A 16,776-nucleotide genomic window follows, 5' to 3' on the forward strand; every position below is an offset into this window, starting at 1 on the left:
GTGGAAATAGTAAAGGAGAAACATGAACCGTCCAAAGAATTCAGTATTAAATTACAGACTCCAATTCAAACATCCTAATCCCAATAAAGGTGTTATTTAGACTAAAAAAAAAAAAATACTTCTAAAGACAACACCTAAAAATATGTCCAAATATCTACATAATTTTTGCTTCTGGAATGACAAGAAGTTATCTGTGTGTGTCATCACAGTTAACAATGAAGGCATTGATTATGTCTGTCCTTGTACTGAAAATGTAAGTATCCAGAGACTCACAAACTTCACATATAAGAAAAGATTTTTTTCTTGTTTTAATTTCAGAAGTATGATGAAACTATATGTAAGATTTGCCTCTGGATTTTTTTTTAAACTGACTTTAAACTGTTTTTTTAAAAGCTTTGTTACAGCCTGTTGGGGCAACACTTATCATCCATGATTTCTACAATAATTTGCTCAATGCCCCTTCCCTAACTATATTAAAATGTTTCTGTAATAGTTTTATGAGAAAGAATGTAAGGCAAGTATGGAAGCTTGCCGTAGATATCACTTGTTCAGCTGACAGTGCACGTCATTTAATTCATCTGTATTTTTATATTCATGTTAATATAATTCTGTATAAGGAATTCTACTTATTATAATATCTAGGAACATTTTACAGATTTGCAACATTACCTTTCCTGACATTCTTATCATTGCAAACTACTCGCTGCCTTAGAAAATCAAGGCCTGAGAACTTTGAAGACTTACTCTTTGTCACTTGTGAAAGACCTTGAATTCACTTTGATGAGGTCATCAAGATCTTGTTTCCTTTACAGACAGAACAAAAAACTGATCAAATCACAATTAGTATAGCTGGCTAGAAATTAGCCAATTTAAAATTACTTAAACAGAAATGATAATTCACACATTCTTTATGAAAGTTGAAATTAAACTGATAAGAAGTTCAAAGTACACATCACTTTAGTAATTCAATGATATTCACAGAATCAGCCATATGCACATAAGCACACACTCTTGCTACAAGCACCAAATTAGGTTTCGGAAACAAGTTATGCCTTATACTTGTCTCAAAAAAAAATAATTCCTGCTGAGCATGTCATGGGCAACTTCAAAGACTGCCAGTTCTCTAACATGCTATGATATAAGTATCTTTACCAGAATCCTAAATCAGCCAAATATTCCTGATATATGTTTGAACAATGTCTTATCTAAAATGTAATTGTGGACTAATTCTTTGTGTCTAAGTCAGTCAAAAAGTCATTTAGTCTATTTTGTAGGCTGTCTGGACCTACTCCTTCCCAATTAAATTCTCCTTTCTCACAAGAAATTGCAAGTTTAAACTGAGGGACACTGAGCACTAGTTACATCCACTGATTACTGAACTCTCATAAAAGAGATAGAAATTGATTTATTATTATTATCTGATTTAAGGGGAAAAAATTGTTCTCAAATTAGAGCCTGTTGGTTAATTATTTTTCTCTTTTTCAATATAATAACATTAAACATATATACAATAAAGTAATGTAACTATTAGAAATGTAATGCAATGTCTTTTATACTTTTTTTAATTGAACATTTTATAGTATCAAAGCCAAACATAGGGTGATGCTTGAATGCCTTTATTTCCTTTTAGAGCATTTAAATGGTGTCAATATATTTCTGTAAAACACCTCATTTCCATGAAAATGCATTTTTCAACTGAAAACCACTCTACTGAAAAAGTTTCAGCAATTTTACCTATGAAATTACCATCTAGTAACCTTAACTTGCAACAAAATTAAATAATTGTCTGGAAAAAAAATAACAAAAAAATATGCAAATTTGTCTTAAGAAGAAGGCAATAGGAAAAGAACAATGTTTGTGATTGTATGGCAGTGTTCCCCTATAGGGCCTGATTTATAACTTTGTAGTTGACAATGTTCCATATGTCTCGTTACCGACATTTCATTCTGAACAGTTCTGTCATGAAACAGCATCTTAGTGAAAGATAAAGACAGACGTTTCAAATTTCTTCTTGATCATGTTGGTCAGCTTTGGGGTTCAATTTGATGAGATTATCAGGATATCTGTTTCTTTATGAATGAAACAGAACCAGCTCAATGCACAGAGAGTCTACTGCCAATTAGTTAGAATTCCATACCAGTCATGAATAAATAACCTATATATTACATAGTTTTGCAAATTCTCTTTATCACAGATTTGATGTTTTTCAGAGTTTTTCTCCAGAACATGGAGTCATGAAGTTATGCAAGAACCTCATCTTTCCTTGATGAATTGGAAAACATATTGTTTCCTCAGTGGAAAAGTGGAGGTGGCAATAGTAAGATGAGTAGTTAAGTCATAAATAAGGCCTCAGACAGTTACTTTACTCACTTGCATTTTTACAATTTTTATTAAGCATGCAGCTGTGTATGTATCTGGCTTGAGTAAAATATACATTATTACTTGTCTCCTGAATCCTCTATGCCATTATGTTCTTGCAAGTGTTTAAAATATAAATCTCAAGTCTTCTATAAAGTCTACTGAAGCTTTGTGGATGCAGCTATGTCAATTATCATCTTTATGTGCCTTGCAGCCCTTAAGTATTTATTAGCTTTAGGGTTGTGTATTCACCAAAAACACAGAAAGCAGTAGATTTGACACTCCTGTTCATTCAGCAGACAGTTATGGCTTTATATGCAGTTTACTCAACAGGGTTGTCAGTAGCTTTTCTGCTTACTTCTGATGACTCATAGCATGAAGCAACAGAAAGGCTATGACAGTATCAAATCTGTGCCCTAGAGCACCCTGCTTCTGTGATTGATTTTCAAAGGAATACAGGCATTTGGGGAACCAAATTCCAATGGGCTTTTTTAAGACTTAGCTCAGTAAATAGATACACTTTACATTTTTACTCAAGTTATATATATATAAAATATTGTATTCACTTTTTTACAATTTTCAGTTTAGTATTTTTTAATATCTCCTGGGTATTGTTCTTTTAGAATCAGATAAATTAATTGAAGACACCTTCCTATAAAAAATCAAATAGTATGCAGACAAAATTTTGGGCCCCTTACTACAAGAAGGACATCAAGGTGCTGGAGCATGTCCAAAGAAGGGTAACAAATCTTGTGAAGAGTAGAAATCAAGTCTTACGAGGAGTGGCTGAGGGAGTTGAGATTGTTTAGCTTGGAGAAAAGAAGGCTCAGAGGAGACCTTATTGTACAATTACCTTAAAGGAGGTTGTAGTGAGGTGGAAGTTGGGCTCTTCTCCCAAGCACCAAGTGGATGAGGGGAAATGGCCTCAAGTTGTGCGAGGGGAGGTTTAGGTTTGATATTAAGAGAAAAATTCTGTACTGTAACGGTTGTGTGGCACTGAAATAGGCTGACCAGGGAAGTGGTTGAGTCACAGTCCCTGGAGGTCCTCAAGAAACGTGCAGAGGTAAAACTTAGTAGCATGGTTTAGTGGTAGACTTGTCAGTTACTAGGTTAAAGGTTGGACTAGATGATCTTAGAGGTCTTTTCCAACCTGAATGATTCTATGATTCTCTGAAAATGAGTTCCTACTCCAAGGCCCAAATACAAGAACTTTTTGTATTAATCTTTGAGAGAAGTATTAAAATGTCTTAATGGTCTTGTATCAAAACCTGCATACTGTAATTAATGAAACTGATTATAGAAACTGATTGTAGAAAAACTGATTGTAGAAAACTGGCAAGTTATATCACTTACATTCTTGTTCTTCTTGTAGTTAACATTTTTCTGTCAACAGTGAAGGCAGAAACTACCTCAAGATCAGCAGGAAATATTCTTGTCATAAGCCCAATCTTTTAAAAAAATTTATATGTACTTTAATATTTCTATAGGTACCTTAAAGGAGGCTGTAGAGAGGTGGGGGTTGGTTTATTCTCCCACGTGCCCGGTGATAGGACGAGGGGGAATGGGCTAAAGTTGCGCCAGGGGAGGTTTAGGTTGGATATTGGGAAGAACTTCTTTACTGAAAGGGTTGTTAGGCATTGGAATAGGCTGCCCAGGGAGGTGGTTGAGTCACCATCCCTGGAGGTCTTTAAAAGACATTTAGATGTAGAGCTTAGTGATATGATTTAGTGGAGGACTTGTTAGTGTTAGGTCAGAGGTTGGACTAGGTGATCTTGGAGGTCTCTTCCAACCTAGATGATTCTGTGATTCTGTGATTAACTCTCTTTCTGGGTAACTTCAGATTTGCTTTACCTTAAATTGCTCTGTTCACTTTTTACAGAGTTTTCAAACAACAACAACAATAAAAGTTATCTGAAACAGTTCACCCTTTACATACTGCTTCTTTGTAAATCACAACAAAAATAGATTCACGTGCTTGCAATAATTTAAGAATCATTACTTTATAAATGTGTTTCCTGGCCCGTATTAATCCTGGCGCAATGTGAGGGATAGATGAGATAGTCCTATTCTGTAGACTTCAAACCATCATGACTATGCAGCCAGCAGCATTTTTTAATTCCTCATACATTATTTTCAATACTTGGAGTATTAGAATGCACTAACTGGCACGCAAGGGGGATTTTACTTGCTGTCCGAAGGGATTGTAACAAAAGTAATAAAAGTCTAGGCTGCATGTGCACACCCTGACAACAAGCAGCCTGATTTATAGAATACTAACCCTGAGGAGGCCTGGTAAGTGAACAGAAGTAATTGCAGTTGCAGCTTTCAGCACAAAAGTACATGCTGACTGACCTGTTCAGCTATGCTTTATGGTTCCTGAGGAAGAGAACTCCTTCTGTAAAACATAACCCTTAGAAGATATTAATTTATTGCACCGGTAAGAGTTCTCTAACTTTCAGCTTCGTGCAACAGCTGCTTGGCATGACTGTGGCACACAATCAGGGCTGACATCTCGCAAGTTCTTTGACTTAAGGTAGCTGGTTAGTGCAAAGGAGACGTCACAGGGTATACAACTTCAGACAACTGGTTCAAGCATAGCGCAGGTTAGCAACTGAAGTTAATGTTTGACAGCTATTCTTTATAAAAGGATAAAACATAAAATAGGGCTAATTGCAGGAATTAGTGGGTAAATCTGAATTTATCTGATTAGATATAGGGCATACTTTCCAGGATTTTTTAAATCTCCCTAGCTGTCCTTAGCAAAACGACATTTACTTTAGCAATAGTACACATGGGATATCAGTGCTGAGAGAACCACATAACCAAGTGTCACATTTATTAACAATTCTGAAAGAGATGTCAAGTATTAATGTGGGGAAGAGACTAACCTATAAGGTCATATATTAAAGAAGCCCCTTTAATACCAGAAAAATGCAGTGAAATGCCACTGTGGAGAATTCTTTCCAGTTCAGGTATAACTGTCATTTGAAAAAAATAAACTACGTCAGTGTCCAAGGCTGGCTGAATTGAATTCATACTTCTTAAGTTTGTCAACAGTTTTTTAGGATATAGATGATGATGGAAAACAACAGCATAAAACTTCTGGGATTACACACAGCAATTTAGACAAACTTGGGGAAATATCTTTCAAATATGGTAGGTGGCTTTTAACAGATACTGACATTTTTCAAAGGTCCTTCTGAAGGATGCCACCCCCGAACACAGTATTTTCAGACAACCATTACACCACTACAAACATTCTGCCTGGGGTGAGTATTTTTAGAAATGGATGAGAAGGAGGCAGGACAGACAGCCTGCCAGGAGGAGAATATATTCTTTGTTCATAAATTCAAGAAGATGAAATATTTTAATACAACCTCAGAACATGACTGGAATTTTTTAGGAATACCCAACTCAGGATAACAAATATATGTTTTTGTATTCTGCATTAAAAAAAAAAAGACTTGGAACAGCAGTACAGAGGGTTTTCTTGTCATATTTTATACAAAAGGATTTGTTAAATCAAGTATTGACAAAATTAATACACGTATTATAAAATAAAAATGTTAAGCCTTAAATTAAGACCTAGCTGTGCTTGTAATCTTCACAGAAGTATGGAGCACATTTCTATTGGTTCATTTACTTTTCACTTTGTAAGTAACCATATTCAGAGGGAAAAAAAAGTAAAAAAAAAAAAGTAAAAAAAAGTAAAAAAAAAAAAGTATTTTCTGCTTTTAACTTTCCCTTGCAGAAAAATGCTTAAAATACCACTATGAATCTACACGAAAGCCCTATTTTGAAGGTCAGAAAAACCTATGTGCAACTGGGCCACTGTTGGCCTCATGCTGCTGCCTTTTATTTTGCCTCTAGCACCTTGTGTAAAATAGGATTAGAAATTTGACAACTAATGAAGAGTCCAGCAGAATAAAAGGCTGGCAAAGATAAGTAAAGTAGGTTTAAAAAAAGCTGTCAAGGCAGGCTGCATGCAAAAATTATGGCTTACTTTAACCAGACACTCCTATTCTGCCATATCTTGAACCTCTGTGCTTCTCAGACACAAACAAAAAGGGAAATTATTCAGGGATTGTGTAACAAGCTCTCAGAAAATTAGCTAATTTTCAAAAGCTTAATATCTGTGACCATGAATCAGTATTAGCAAAAGTTTCTTCATTTAAACAAAAATTCTCCTTTTGGCTATCTCATTTTACTCATGTCTTTCTTGATTTAATGCATAAAAGACCTATAGACATATTCTGTAAGTAAACTTTTAAAGGTATCAAAATTAATGTATGATGTAACCACCAAGTATGATTTGTTTCCTTTTACGCTCTATATTAAAAACTCGGAGAAATTGAGTTGTCTATATTTTGCTATAACTTTCACTCTGCATTTGAGTTCTAACTCAGTTCACTTGAGATAAAGCTCTAATATTTTCCAGTCCTTCTGTTCTGTCAGATATGTTTGTGAGTCTCACTTATTTCAGTGGATAATGGTTTTGTAATTCTGGTTTATCTGGTGACAAGTCAGATCACCATCAAAAAGGAAAAGGCAAGTGAATCCCATCCTGACATTCAAGCACAGCTAATACTTTATTGGTCTTGAAAACATTCAGATAAAGTTCCAAATGTCGTAGAAAAAGGAAATGTATGAATCATTGCCTAAAAAAAAAGCTTTAGCAATGTCACCTATTGTTTTTTGAAAGCAATGAAAACCTTTGTAACACTTGTATTTGCAAATCTGGAAGGCAATGGAGAAAAACATAATCCAAAAATAGATCTTAAGATTTTGATCACATTATTCTGACTGTTCTTATGCTAAGGCCAAACTGAAGTTGATCCTGGACACACGTGGGAAAGAGAGTGAGAAAAGAAATTTTAAACACACCCTGGCCGTATTCTTGAACTACGCATCCTCTGAGTATAAGGCAGGAAAATATGTGACAAGTCCCTACTCATTCAGTGGATGCATACTTAGCCTGTAAGTCTTGCTGAGCCCATTTCTAGGTCTAGATGTTCCCTAATTCCTGAAAGATTTATTGCCTTATTACTTATAATTTCATCATTCCTTTTTGCTGATACACAAACAATTCACATAAAGACTCCAGTATTGTAGGTGGAGTTTCATGGATGAGAAAACAGGAGCACACGAATTTCACAAGACTTGCTGCAATGTCTGTAATTGGTGGGACACTTAGTGTCAAATCTCAGGATACTCAATGAAGTTTTACATCTACTCACTCTATCATCACCAACTGCCTCAATAATCAAGATGCATATATTGAAGAAGTCATACACAAGATTTTTAATAGACCTCCATTTCTTTTCTGATTACAAGCCATGAGCAGGCTTATAAAAACTACTGAGGTGACGCCCTTTTTCTAAGAAGATAATGTCGCTGACAGAAGAGTTACATAGAATTTGCATTTGAGTTCATGGCAGCTACATTGCATGACTTCCTATAAACTCATGGGAATTCAAAATTCTCTTAGCACCATCATTATTGCTATCATGCTCAGCTAAATGTTAGGTATGATGGAGAAAACAGCTGCCCGAGGACCTTAACTGAACACCATGCTGACTGTTGTCTCTTTTGGTCAATTGAGGCCAAGAGGCCGTGGTGAGCTATACTGAGCAAGAAGTCCCTTGGTCTGGGTATTGATCATGATTCCTAAAATCTGCTGATAACCATCAAGCAGCCTCCATCTCTATATTCAGCATTGACTTTTCTAAATATGACACCAAACAAGTTTCATTTCTTGTTCTTTCTTCAGTGATCTTTCCCAGCTGACCTCCTACAAAGCATCTGATCTACAGCTGTTCCCTCTGCCATGACTGAATATGTAAAGGCCGCACTAATGAAATCTGGCTAAAACCTTAAGGGCATTTCTGCCCTTACCTAGTAATGTCAGCACAGAAGAAGACAGTTTAAGGTTACAGAAACAAATCGCTGCTAAGTGAGCCTTCCAAATCTGAACTAAGAGTTAGTCTAGAATATATTAAGTATGTCAGGCACCTTGCTGAATAAAGCTTAACATCATGGGCCTGTCTGAATTTTCATCTGCCATCTATGGCTGCTTTACTGTCTCTATATCACACTTAGTCATGTATAAATGAGAAAGAATAAAGAAGTTCTTTGAGAAGACAGTGGCATTTATTCTGAGGCAGGATGCATTTCCTTCTACACCACTATGCTCACTAATCAGTGCCAGGAGCCCTCATTCAGACCAAAGGCTGAGGAACTGAAGAGCTCTACAGTCAACTGTGAAAGCTAATTTAAACTGTGCCAAAACCAGTGTAATGCCTACCCCTGAGGTTTTCAGTGTTAAATAAAGAGGAAGAAGCTGTTGATCGGGATCTTTTGTAGAAGGTAGACTGGGAAAGATCACTGAAGAAAGGACAACAACTTATTCAGTTTTGCTTGGAGAATACGTATGACCCTGCAAACACTGCATTAACTTTTCAGTCAGGAATAAAGGGCTTGGGTCTCAGCACATAAGCTTTGCAACAGCAAATCATTTATATCAACATGCAGAAAAGCTGTAAAGAAAATCAGCACTCCATTCAAAGCCAAATCTGTCAGAATGGGGAGGCAGAAGGTCCCTGTCACTGGAAAGTAAATTAAGGTTTTTGCCTTTTACTGAAATGCAAAAATGTATCATCAAAAATAACTGTATTAACTTTTACTATCAAAAACAGTTTTGAAAGTTTTAAGCCACTTCTCCTAACCATAAGAAATAAATTGTCATTGTAGCCAAAGCCAGATCTGGCTGTAGTCATTACTATTGAATTATGGGTATGCTTATGTGACTCCTGTTTTAGTACCTTTGTTTCCAACATTTTTTGAGTGACACAAATGTCTTTCAGATCATTTTATAGGTCTGCTGAAGCATTATATAGTCTCCAAAAAGTGTTTAAAAAAAAAAAAAAAAGAAAGAAAGAAAGAGAGAAAGAAAAAAAAGACCAAGAGACCTTATTTGAGGACAACCTATTATATTCTGAAAAATACACAATAATTATTAGACAGGGTTATCTTTGCTTCTACTGGCTTCTTGCCTACTTATGTATGTTAACTAGATGTATACCGTTAGACGCCCTAAAAATGGTGAGATACCTATTCTATTCTGTTAACTGTATCCAAAAGGTGGAGGTCCATTTGTTAATTATACCTCCATGCATTCTATATATGTTATTGTTTTAAGACAGATACTACATCTAACTGTTCTATTTGAAAACAATGCAGAAATTGTTTTCTACTTTAATAGAAGCAGGCTCAGGCCTTGCATGGAACAGTACCCACAGAAGCTTAATTCTTAGCCAGAAGAGATATAGTATCTGACATCCTTTTCAGGTAAGTCCCTTTCAAAAGTTTTTCTTTGTATCACTGACTAGTTTGACAGAAAACCAATTACCATTTCCTATTTATTTTATACTGAAATTAATCCATTATGCCTTTAACATCTGCATCAGAATCCTTGACAAAAGACAAATAATCATTTAAGTATAACTTTAAAATGCATGACCTGAAAATCTTTCCATCCTAAGTAAAAATATACTAAATTAAAGGAAGCAAGATTACTTTTAATAAATTTCACTGTTACTACAAATATTTTTCATGTAACTGTTTACTTCCCCTGTGTGGCACAATCATTTTTGCCAAAAGCACAGTATTTATAATGGCATCTTTAATAGAAGAAAAGCACTTCTGCTGACAGCTGCTTAATGCATATTTGGTTAGCATAAATTTAGCAAAATTTGTAGTTTTGTGAAATTGACACATGAGTAGCAGATGGTTGACATCTGAAACACCAGCCAAATCTAAAGGAATTATAACAAGAGTAGAGAGGGCGGAATTTTGCCCACCAAGATTACAGGCTACTTATAGTTTACATACTGACACAAATAGCTGTAGCGCAAGGTTACCATAGTAACTTGTAGACCAAATATTCCTCCAGCTCTCCACCAATGGAGGGAAAGCAATACAAAGCTCGATATGGTAATGAGAGCCACCGGGGGATGATGAATGTCGACTGATTGAGAGTGGGGATTAAGTAAGACTTTAACACGCTTTTAGAAGTGAATGGCTGTGACTTCCCCAGTTAATACGGTGGCATACTTAATTCTCTAAGATTTCCCACAGTTGTTGACAGGAAAATCTTTCACTGAAGCATTGCTTTTTTCCTAGGGATTACACTGTCACATGTCTTTTGCATGTTATTCTTACCTAGTTTGTCTTGTTTTTACATACTGAGGGGAGGGGATGTGATTCGAAATAATATAGACTGTGACTTCAGACCTCAGAAAACTATACACTGTGAATCACATGAAATCCAACTAGCTAATCTAAACTCATTTTAGTACCTGCACAGCTTAGCATTACCAGTTAACAACTGCAAATATGAGCTACCGTAATTATTGATGCATATCTGGAAATCTAATTCTAATTAATTCACTTTTTGATTGCATGTTCAGGCACTTTATTATGGTTGAAGACAATTTTTTTAAGTCAAAATATCTCAGTTCACGAGCTTTTTTTCATCATATTTTCTCCCCTTGTTCTTTTGAGGAGGGGGAGTGAGAGAACAGCATGGTGAAGCCTAGTTGCCCATCAGTCTAAAACCACCACAGATGGGTATTGCTGATTGTTTTGAAAAATATGCCATCTCCATTAGTAGAGAACCTTACAGTTTATTGGAATTTCAGTAAAAAAGACGTTTCTGTCTTTTCCACCAATAGTTTTCAAGATATTCTGTACACAGTTACATTTATAAGATACATTACTACATATGCCATCTAACATACCACAAGAAAAAATGCATCTGCTTAAACATACTTGTTTGTCACACTAAATGGTATATGTTATTTTTTACTATTTAAAATTTTAACACCAGAGTACATAAATTTGGACTTATGTACATAACTGTGTGAAGATACTACCGCTCCCACAATTTACTGAAGCCCCAAAAAATATACTATATAATCCATATTACTGCAATTCATCTGCTTCTATTCTTTTGCAGCAACTGTCTATATACTACTCTTTATGATGCAGGCTAGACACAATGAAAGAATAAAAACCGAAAACATCTGAGGTAAGTTAGCAAGGTGGACCTCAAAGTTCATACTTCTAGGGCATTTGTTAGGAATAGAGGAATGCTGCATTTATCACACTGCATGTCTAAAAAAAGCTATCAAATATGAAAATAAAAAAATGAAGTACTTAAAATCACATTTATCACACACTATAACATTGTTTTGACTATGTCTGCTATTTACCTTGCTGTAACTTTATCTTCCACATCAGTCTTTGATTCTTGAGGGGTCACTTGTTCTGATGAAAAAGCAGCACTACAATACAAATTGTGAAAAGAAACAATGCATCAGATATTTGGAAACACATTATACCATTTATATGGGCTATCATTGTAGATGTATATTTTTAACAAACATAACCACAGTGAGTTTGGATTTTTTGAGATTTTTTTCTATTATATTCTTTATACATATTTATACATACAAAAATGAATATGCCAAGACTAGCTGTTTTACTAGTATGGATGTAGTAATAAAGTGGAGTCTTTTTACTGTTCCACAATTATTTTAGTAATAAAGGAATTTTTAATTACTTTTCAACCCCATACTAAACAAATTTTATTTATCTAGTAAAGGCTGAAGTTTTACTTAGTAAAGTACTAAATTTAAAAAAATAAAAATAAAAATAAGTAAATATTTACATTTTCCTATTTTTATTTATTTGTGTCAGATTGGTCTGACAGGACCAGTTAGATTGGTCACTACTGGAATACTACGAAATGATAATAAAGTAAGAAGGTGGCCGATACAATTGAAAATAAGAGTCCATGCTTCTTTAGACAATCGTGCTATTAGGATGGCAATTAAACCGTGACAAGTTTTGTAGCTCCTTTAATCATAAGCCATGAAATTACAAGCTAGTTAAGTAATCTTTTCCTAATTTAGGCCATGTGAAATGTACTTTTCTTTAATGAATGGATTTAATGAATTTATTTTCTAAAATTAGAGCAACCTTTGCTGACAGTCAAATTAGTTTATGAGTACATCAATTAGTCTTATATTAATGCCTTTTACTACAAGCCTCTGCATTTGTATGGCTTTTTAATTTACTGTTTTCTTTACTTTGCTTACCTATTCCTATTCCTATTTTCACTCTCACTTTAAAACAACAGTTTAGCATAAAGGAATAGTTGCATTAAAAACATATGCAACTGTGGAATTAAAATTGTAAAGTAGTTTTTAATTTACTTATTTTTTTTTCCAATTTCAATAAAGAAATTTAAGTGTTCTAAACTATACAAAATAATTATAGTTCTGCAAGGAAAGATATCTTTTTCATGCACTTCTGGGACACTGGCTATGGAGGAAGCCCCCCCCCCCCCGAAATTATACAGTCTTTGTATTAAATATACAAACATTATATCAAACAAATAAATAAAAATAATCAATATGTGTGCACAGGGGTGTGTTGCATTTCTAAATCTATTAAGAAGCAAAGTAAACAAGATGTACCTTGTTGGAGCCTTTGAATTTTCTGAAGAAGTGGTCCTGTAGAGAAAGAAGAGTAAATATTTCAGAAAACAGGCAACAAAATGTCATTACTGAAGCACTTTACAAGATTTTGGATCAATCATCAGCAATTAATTTTATTTTTCCTTGTTTCCAAGACTATAGTTTTGTTTCTTAATGTAGAACATAACTTGTTTAACCCAAGTAGCATAATACTAAATCCTGATCATATTCTTTATATGTTAGTAAGACAGTCATTCTTCAATTAACATTCTCGAGTAAATCACTCTGATCAGTAGTGTTTTGTTTCCTGCACATATTCCACAGTCAAAAAAAAAAATCAATTACTGTCAGCTGCTTATATTCTTAGCTTCAATTGCAATTTCTTTTAAGAGTTCTGTAAAGTGTTCTTAATCTGTTTGGAACTAAGGCAAAGCACTACAGAAGTTCATGTCATGCTTGAATAGAGAATGCTAGAATCAGGTCTCAGAATCAGAAAAGCAAAGTAAAAAATAAACTGACAAAAAAAAATACTTAATTGCTGAATTCCCTTCCTGAAGACAGGCTATTCTCATATTTGAAGAAAAGACACGGGTCTTCGCTCCAGCTGTCTTTAAGATTGATAGTGACCTTTTAAAATTGTAATTATTATTAGCATCTATGCATGACACTTTATTTCCTGAAACTCACAAGCATATAAAAGGTTCTTCTTTGCTATTATTAGTTATAGTAATATAGCAATTTCATACAGTTCACACATCTTCAAAGAACTTTTCAAAGATAAAAAAATTAATCATTTAATGCCCATCACTGTTTAACCGAGTATCCTTGATGGCATTGTTGTTATATGATGGCAAGGGTCATGAAAACTTCATAAAGAATATGCCTTTATTTTGGTCATCTCTGTATAATAAAGGAGTAATTGGATAATTAGTGCTGAGAAGGAATCCCAACATTTTACTGGAAGCTGGGCAGGTGTCATGTAAAGATACACCCCATATTACCATGATACAGTAAGATATTCAAATGAAGCCAGATAAATTCATGACAGTTGACATAATAAACTTTTCTTTTAAGCACTAACTTAAAATAAAATAAACTTTGGCATCTAGGAGCTATCTTTCTGCTGGGTGGTGAGTGACTTTGAATCCTGGCCAAACAGATGGACAGTAGTAAACACAGAATAAGATTTAAAATAATTGCTAAACTTGGATTTAAGGATTCATCTTAGAGTCCTCCAGTGATAGAGATTCAATAGAAATGCTACCTAGGATGCCAAGGAATCCTACCCAATACAACAATATATCCATTCACTTCTATTTGATTTAGTTTTGATCATTGATAATACATTTGTACTCATGTTGGAAGCTTCCCAGATTAAAAGTAGGGAGGCACAAGGTCATGCTGCACCCAGTAGGGGACCTAAACAAAGAATATCATGAATGTTCATTCACAAATATTTTGTCACCCATATTCTGCTTTTAGATGTGCGCACAAGAAATGTCCTCCCTCTCTTTCTGATCTGCCAGAAACAACTGTGATTTTAGAAATAAATATTAAACATTCAAATGCAAGTAAGTTTAGCCTGACATTTTCTTCTGAACTGTTTCTTGGACACCTTACTGGGAGTTAACTAAGCAGTTTTTGAGGTTATGTCCACACTGTTAACCAAAAGGGCTCAGAGTTATCCCCTGACTGTCTGACCAAATGGCACCAATAGATTCCTGCCTGTATGACTAGTTACTCTATAGCAGACTTGTCTTGTATAGAGCTAACTGGAACAGTCCAAAGTAAAATCACAGAGAAAGCATACAAGCAATGTAGAAAATTTTGGGAGCACTTATGTAACCTCAAGTCACTGGCACTTCACATACTCAGACTCATCAATAACAAGCATCAATCTAAGAGCCCAAACAAGTATTTAGACATGGGATGCTTTCTCTACCCATGCCATCTTAGCATACTATGTTCCTCAAAGAATTGTCCTGTTGGCTCCCTCCTGAAATCAACTCTAGCCCAAAATTACAAGAGGAAATAACCAAAGTTCATCAGTACTTACAGTTTGGTTTCTGCTGTTTCTGTTGTGGTCTTACTACTTGAAACTGGGGGAGGCATCCAAGATTGTCTGTCAGTGTTAACAAATAAATTATTAAGTATTAGTATAATGTTATGGGGCTGAAAAGTAGTTTCGGTCTGCTTCTCTTCAAACGAATGTTAGAATCTCAGCAATGCTACAGAAATGCCTGTAAATGTTCTTGAATTATTAGTATTTTGAAAACTTCATAATGATACTTTTTAGATTTTTTTTTCAGAAAACTGAATGGAACTGGAAATAACATAGTAATTTTAATTACTGTTTTATAAAATGTATTTTCTGACTCATTTTCAGACTTCCGCAGGTCTTTTCTGCAACATGAATGATTCAAAAATAAGTGGATCATTCTTGGAAAACACAATCCAACAGAATGTACAAAGCAGAGGGTGTCAAATACCAACCCAAGAAACACATTCAGGCTGGTTTTAGATGCCTTATAAGCATCACAGACACCTTCAGGTCTTTTTTTAATTTTCCTCAAATCTATCACTCAAGCAGTTTTTTGTGTAGAAAAAGCAATTGTACCATAAACAATGCAATTCAGTGATTGCCTTTCACATATTCAAAGGGCCTGGAGAGAGCTACTTGGGCTGAAAACACCATAAACTTCCACTGAATTAAGGTTTTTAATATGAAGACAATGACATTTTAATTTCTACTTTCATAATACTGCTGACCATAATGTTTGCACATGGAATACGGAAAAGAAAATCACAGACAGAATTTGTAACTGGAAAGGATACATAAAGCAGGGCTTCACAGACCTAGGGGCACAAGTGAAGGGATGGGGGCCCAAGAGATAGCGTCCTGTATATTGCCAGAGATAGGAGTGTGGGAGGAATTGTACTCATGCAGATTTACACCTGGCTATGCAGCTATAACCAGGGCTTTGGATTCTTTGATCACATAATGAATCTCAACAAAAACAGATCACTGGAGAGACATGGGAACCACCTGACTAGGAAAGGAAGAAGAATCTTCACTGGCAGGTTCGTTGACTTAGTGAATTGGGCTTTAACCTAATGAACTTGGGCAGTGGGGTTCAAAGCTGTGACACTTGTATACTTGCAAGCTACAAGGTGGAAGAATGCACCTACCAGAGTAGTGAGGAATGCTCCCCAGCCCTCCAAAAAGGTTCTGCCAGAAAAGTTAGACAGTCCAATTGAAGTGTCTGTATTAATAAACACATCATGGGTAACAAACAGGAGGAGCTGGTAGCTACTGTCCAGCTGGAAAGCTATGATCTGATCTCTATCACTGAAATGTGGTGGGATGAATCACATGATTAGATTGTGATCAGCTTCTATAAACTGTTCAGAAGGGACAGGCAAGGAAGGAAAGGTAGTGGGAGGTTGCCCTCTAAGCAAAAACAAACAAACAAAAACAACAGGATTGATTGCACAGAGCTGTCTCTAAAAAACCAGCCACATACAGATTGAGAACTTATGGGTGAAAACTGGATATCAAGCCAACAAAGGAAACTTCTTGGTTGGTATTTACCACATGCTGCCTGATCAAGAGGAGGATGTTGATGTTGTTCTTTCTTCAACTACAGGAAGCATCATGCTCACCCACACTGATCCTGCTACGGGACTTCAACCTCCCTGGCATCTGCTGGAAAAGTGGTGCAGAAAGCTGAAAACAGCCTGGGAGGCTCCTCGAGAGTGTTGAAGATAACTTCTTATTCACAGAATCACAGAATGGACAAGGTTGGAAGGGACCCCTGAAGATCATCCAGTCCAACCCCCCTGCCGAGCAGGATGATCTAGAGCACATTGCACAGGA

At 35.3% G+C, this 16,776-nt stretch overlaps 1 protein-coding gene across 9 annotated transcripts in view; it reads right to left on the reverse strand.

The window, feature by feature from the left end:
- The window catches only part of SCEL (sciellin), a 96,892-nt gene that overhangs the window by 11,872 nt on the left and 68,244 nt on the right, over positions 1-16,776 (reverse strand). For all 9 annotated transcript variants that reach the window (XM_066987306.1, XM_066987294.1, XM_066987300.1 and 6 more), the window contains 4 exons: positions 14,956-15,021; positions 12,900-12,935; positions 11,631-11,702; positions 745-804 (listed from right to left, as the gene is read on the reverse strand). In XM_066987306.1, the coding sequence (XP_066843407.1) occupies positions 745-804; positions 11,631-11,702; positions 12,900-12,935; positions 14,956-15,021 (234 nt within the window). The remainder of the gene's footprint in view (positions 1-744; positions 805-11,630; positions 11,703-12,899; positions 12,936-14,955; positions 15,022-16,776) is intronic.

The sequence above is a fragment of the Anser cygnoides genome, chromosome 1 (genome assembly GCF_040182565.1).
Source record: "Anser cygnoides isolate HZ-2024a breed goose chromosome 1, Taihu_goose_T2T_genome, whole genome shotgun sequence".
NCBI classification, from domain to species: Eukaryota; Metazoa; Chordata; class Aves; order Anseriformes; family Anatidae; genus Anser; species Anser cygnoides.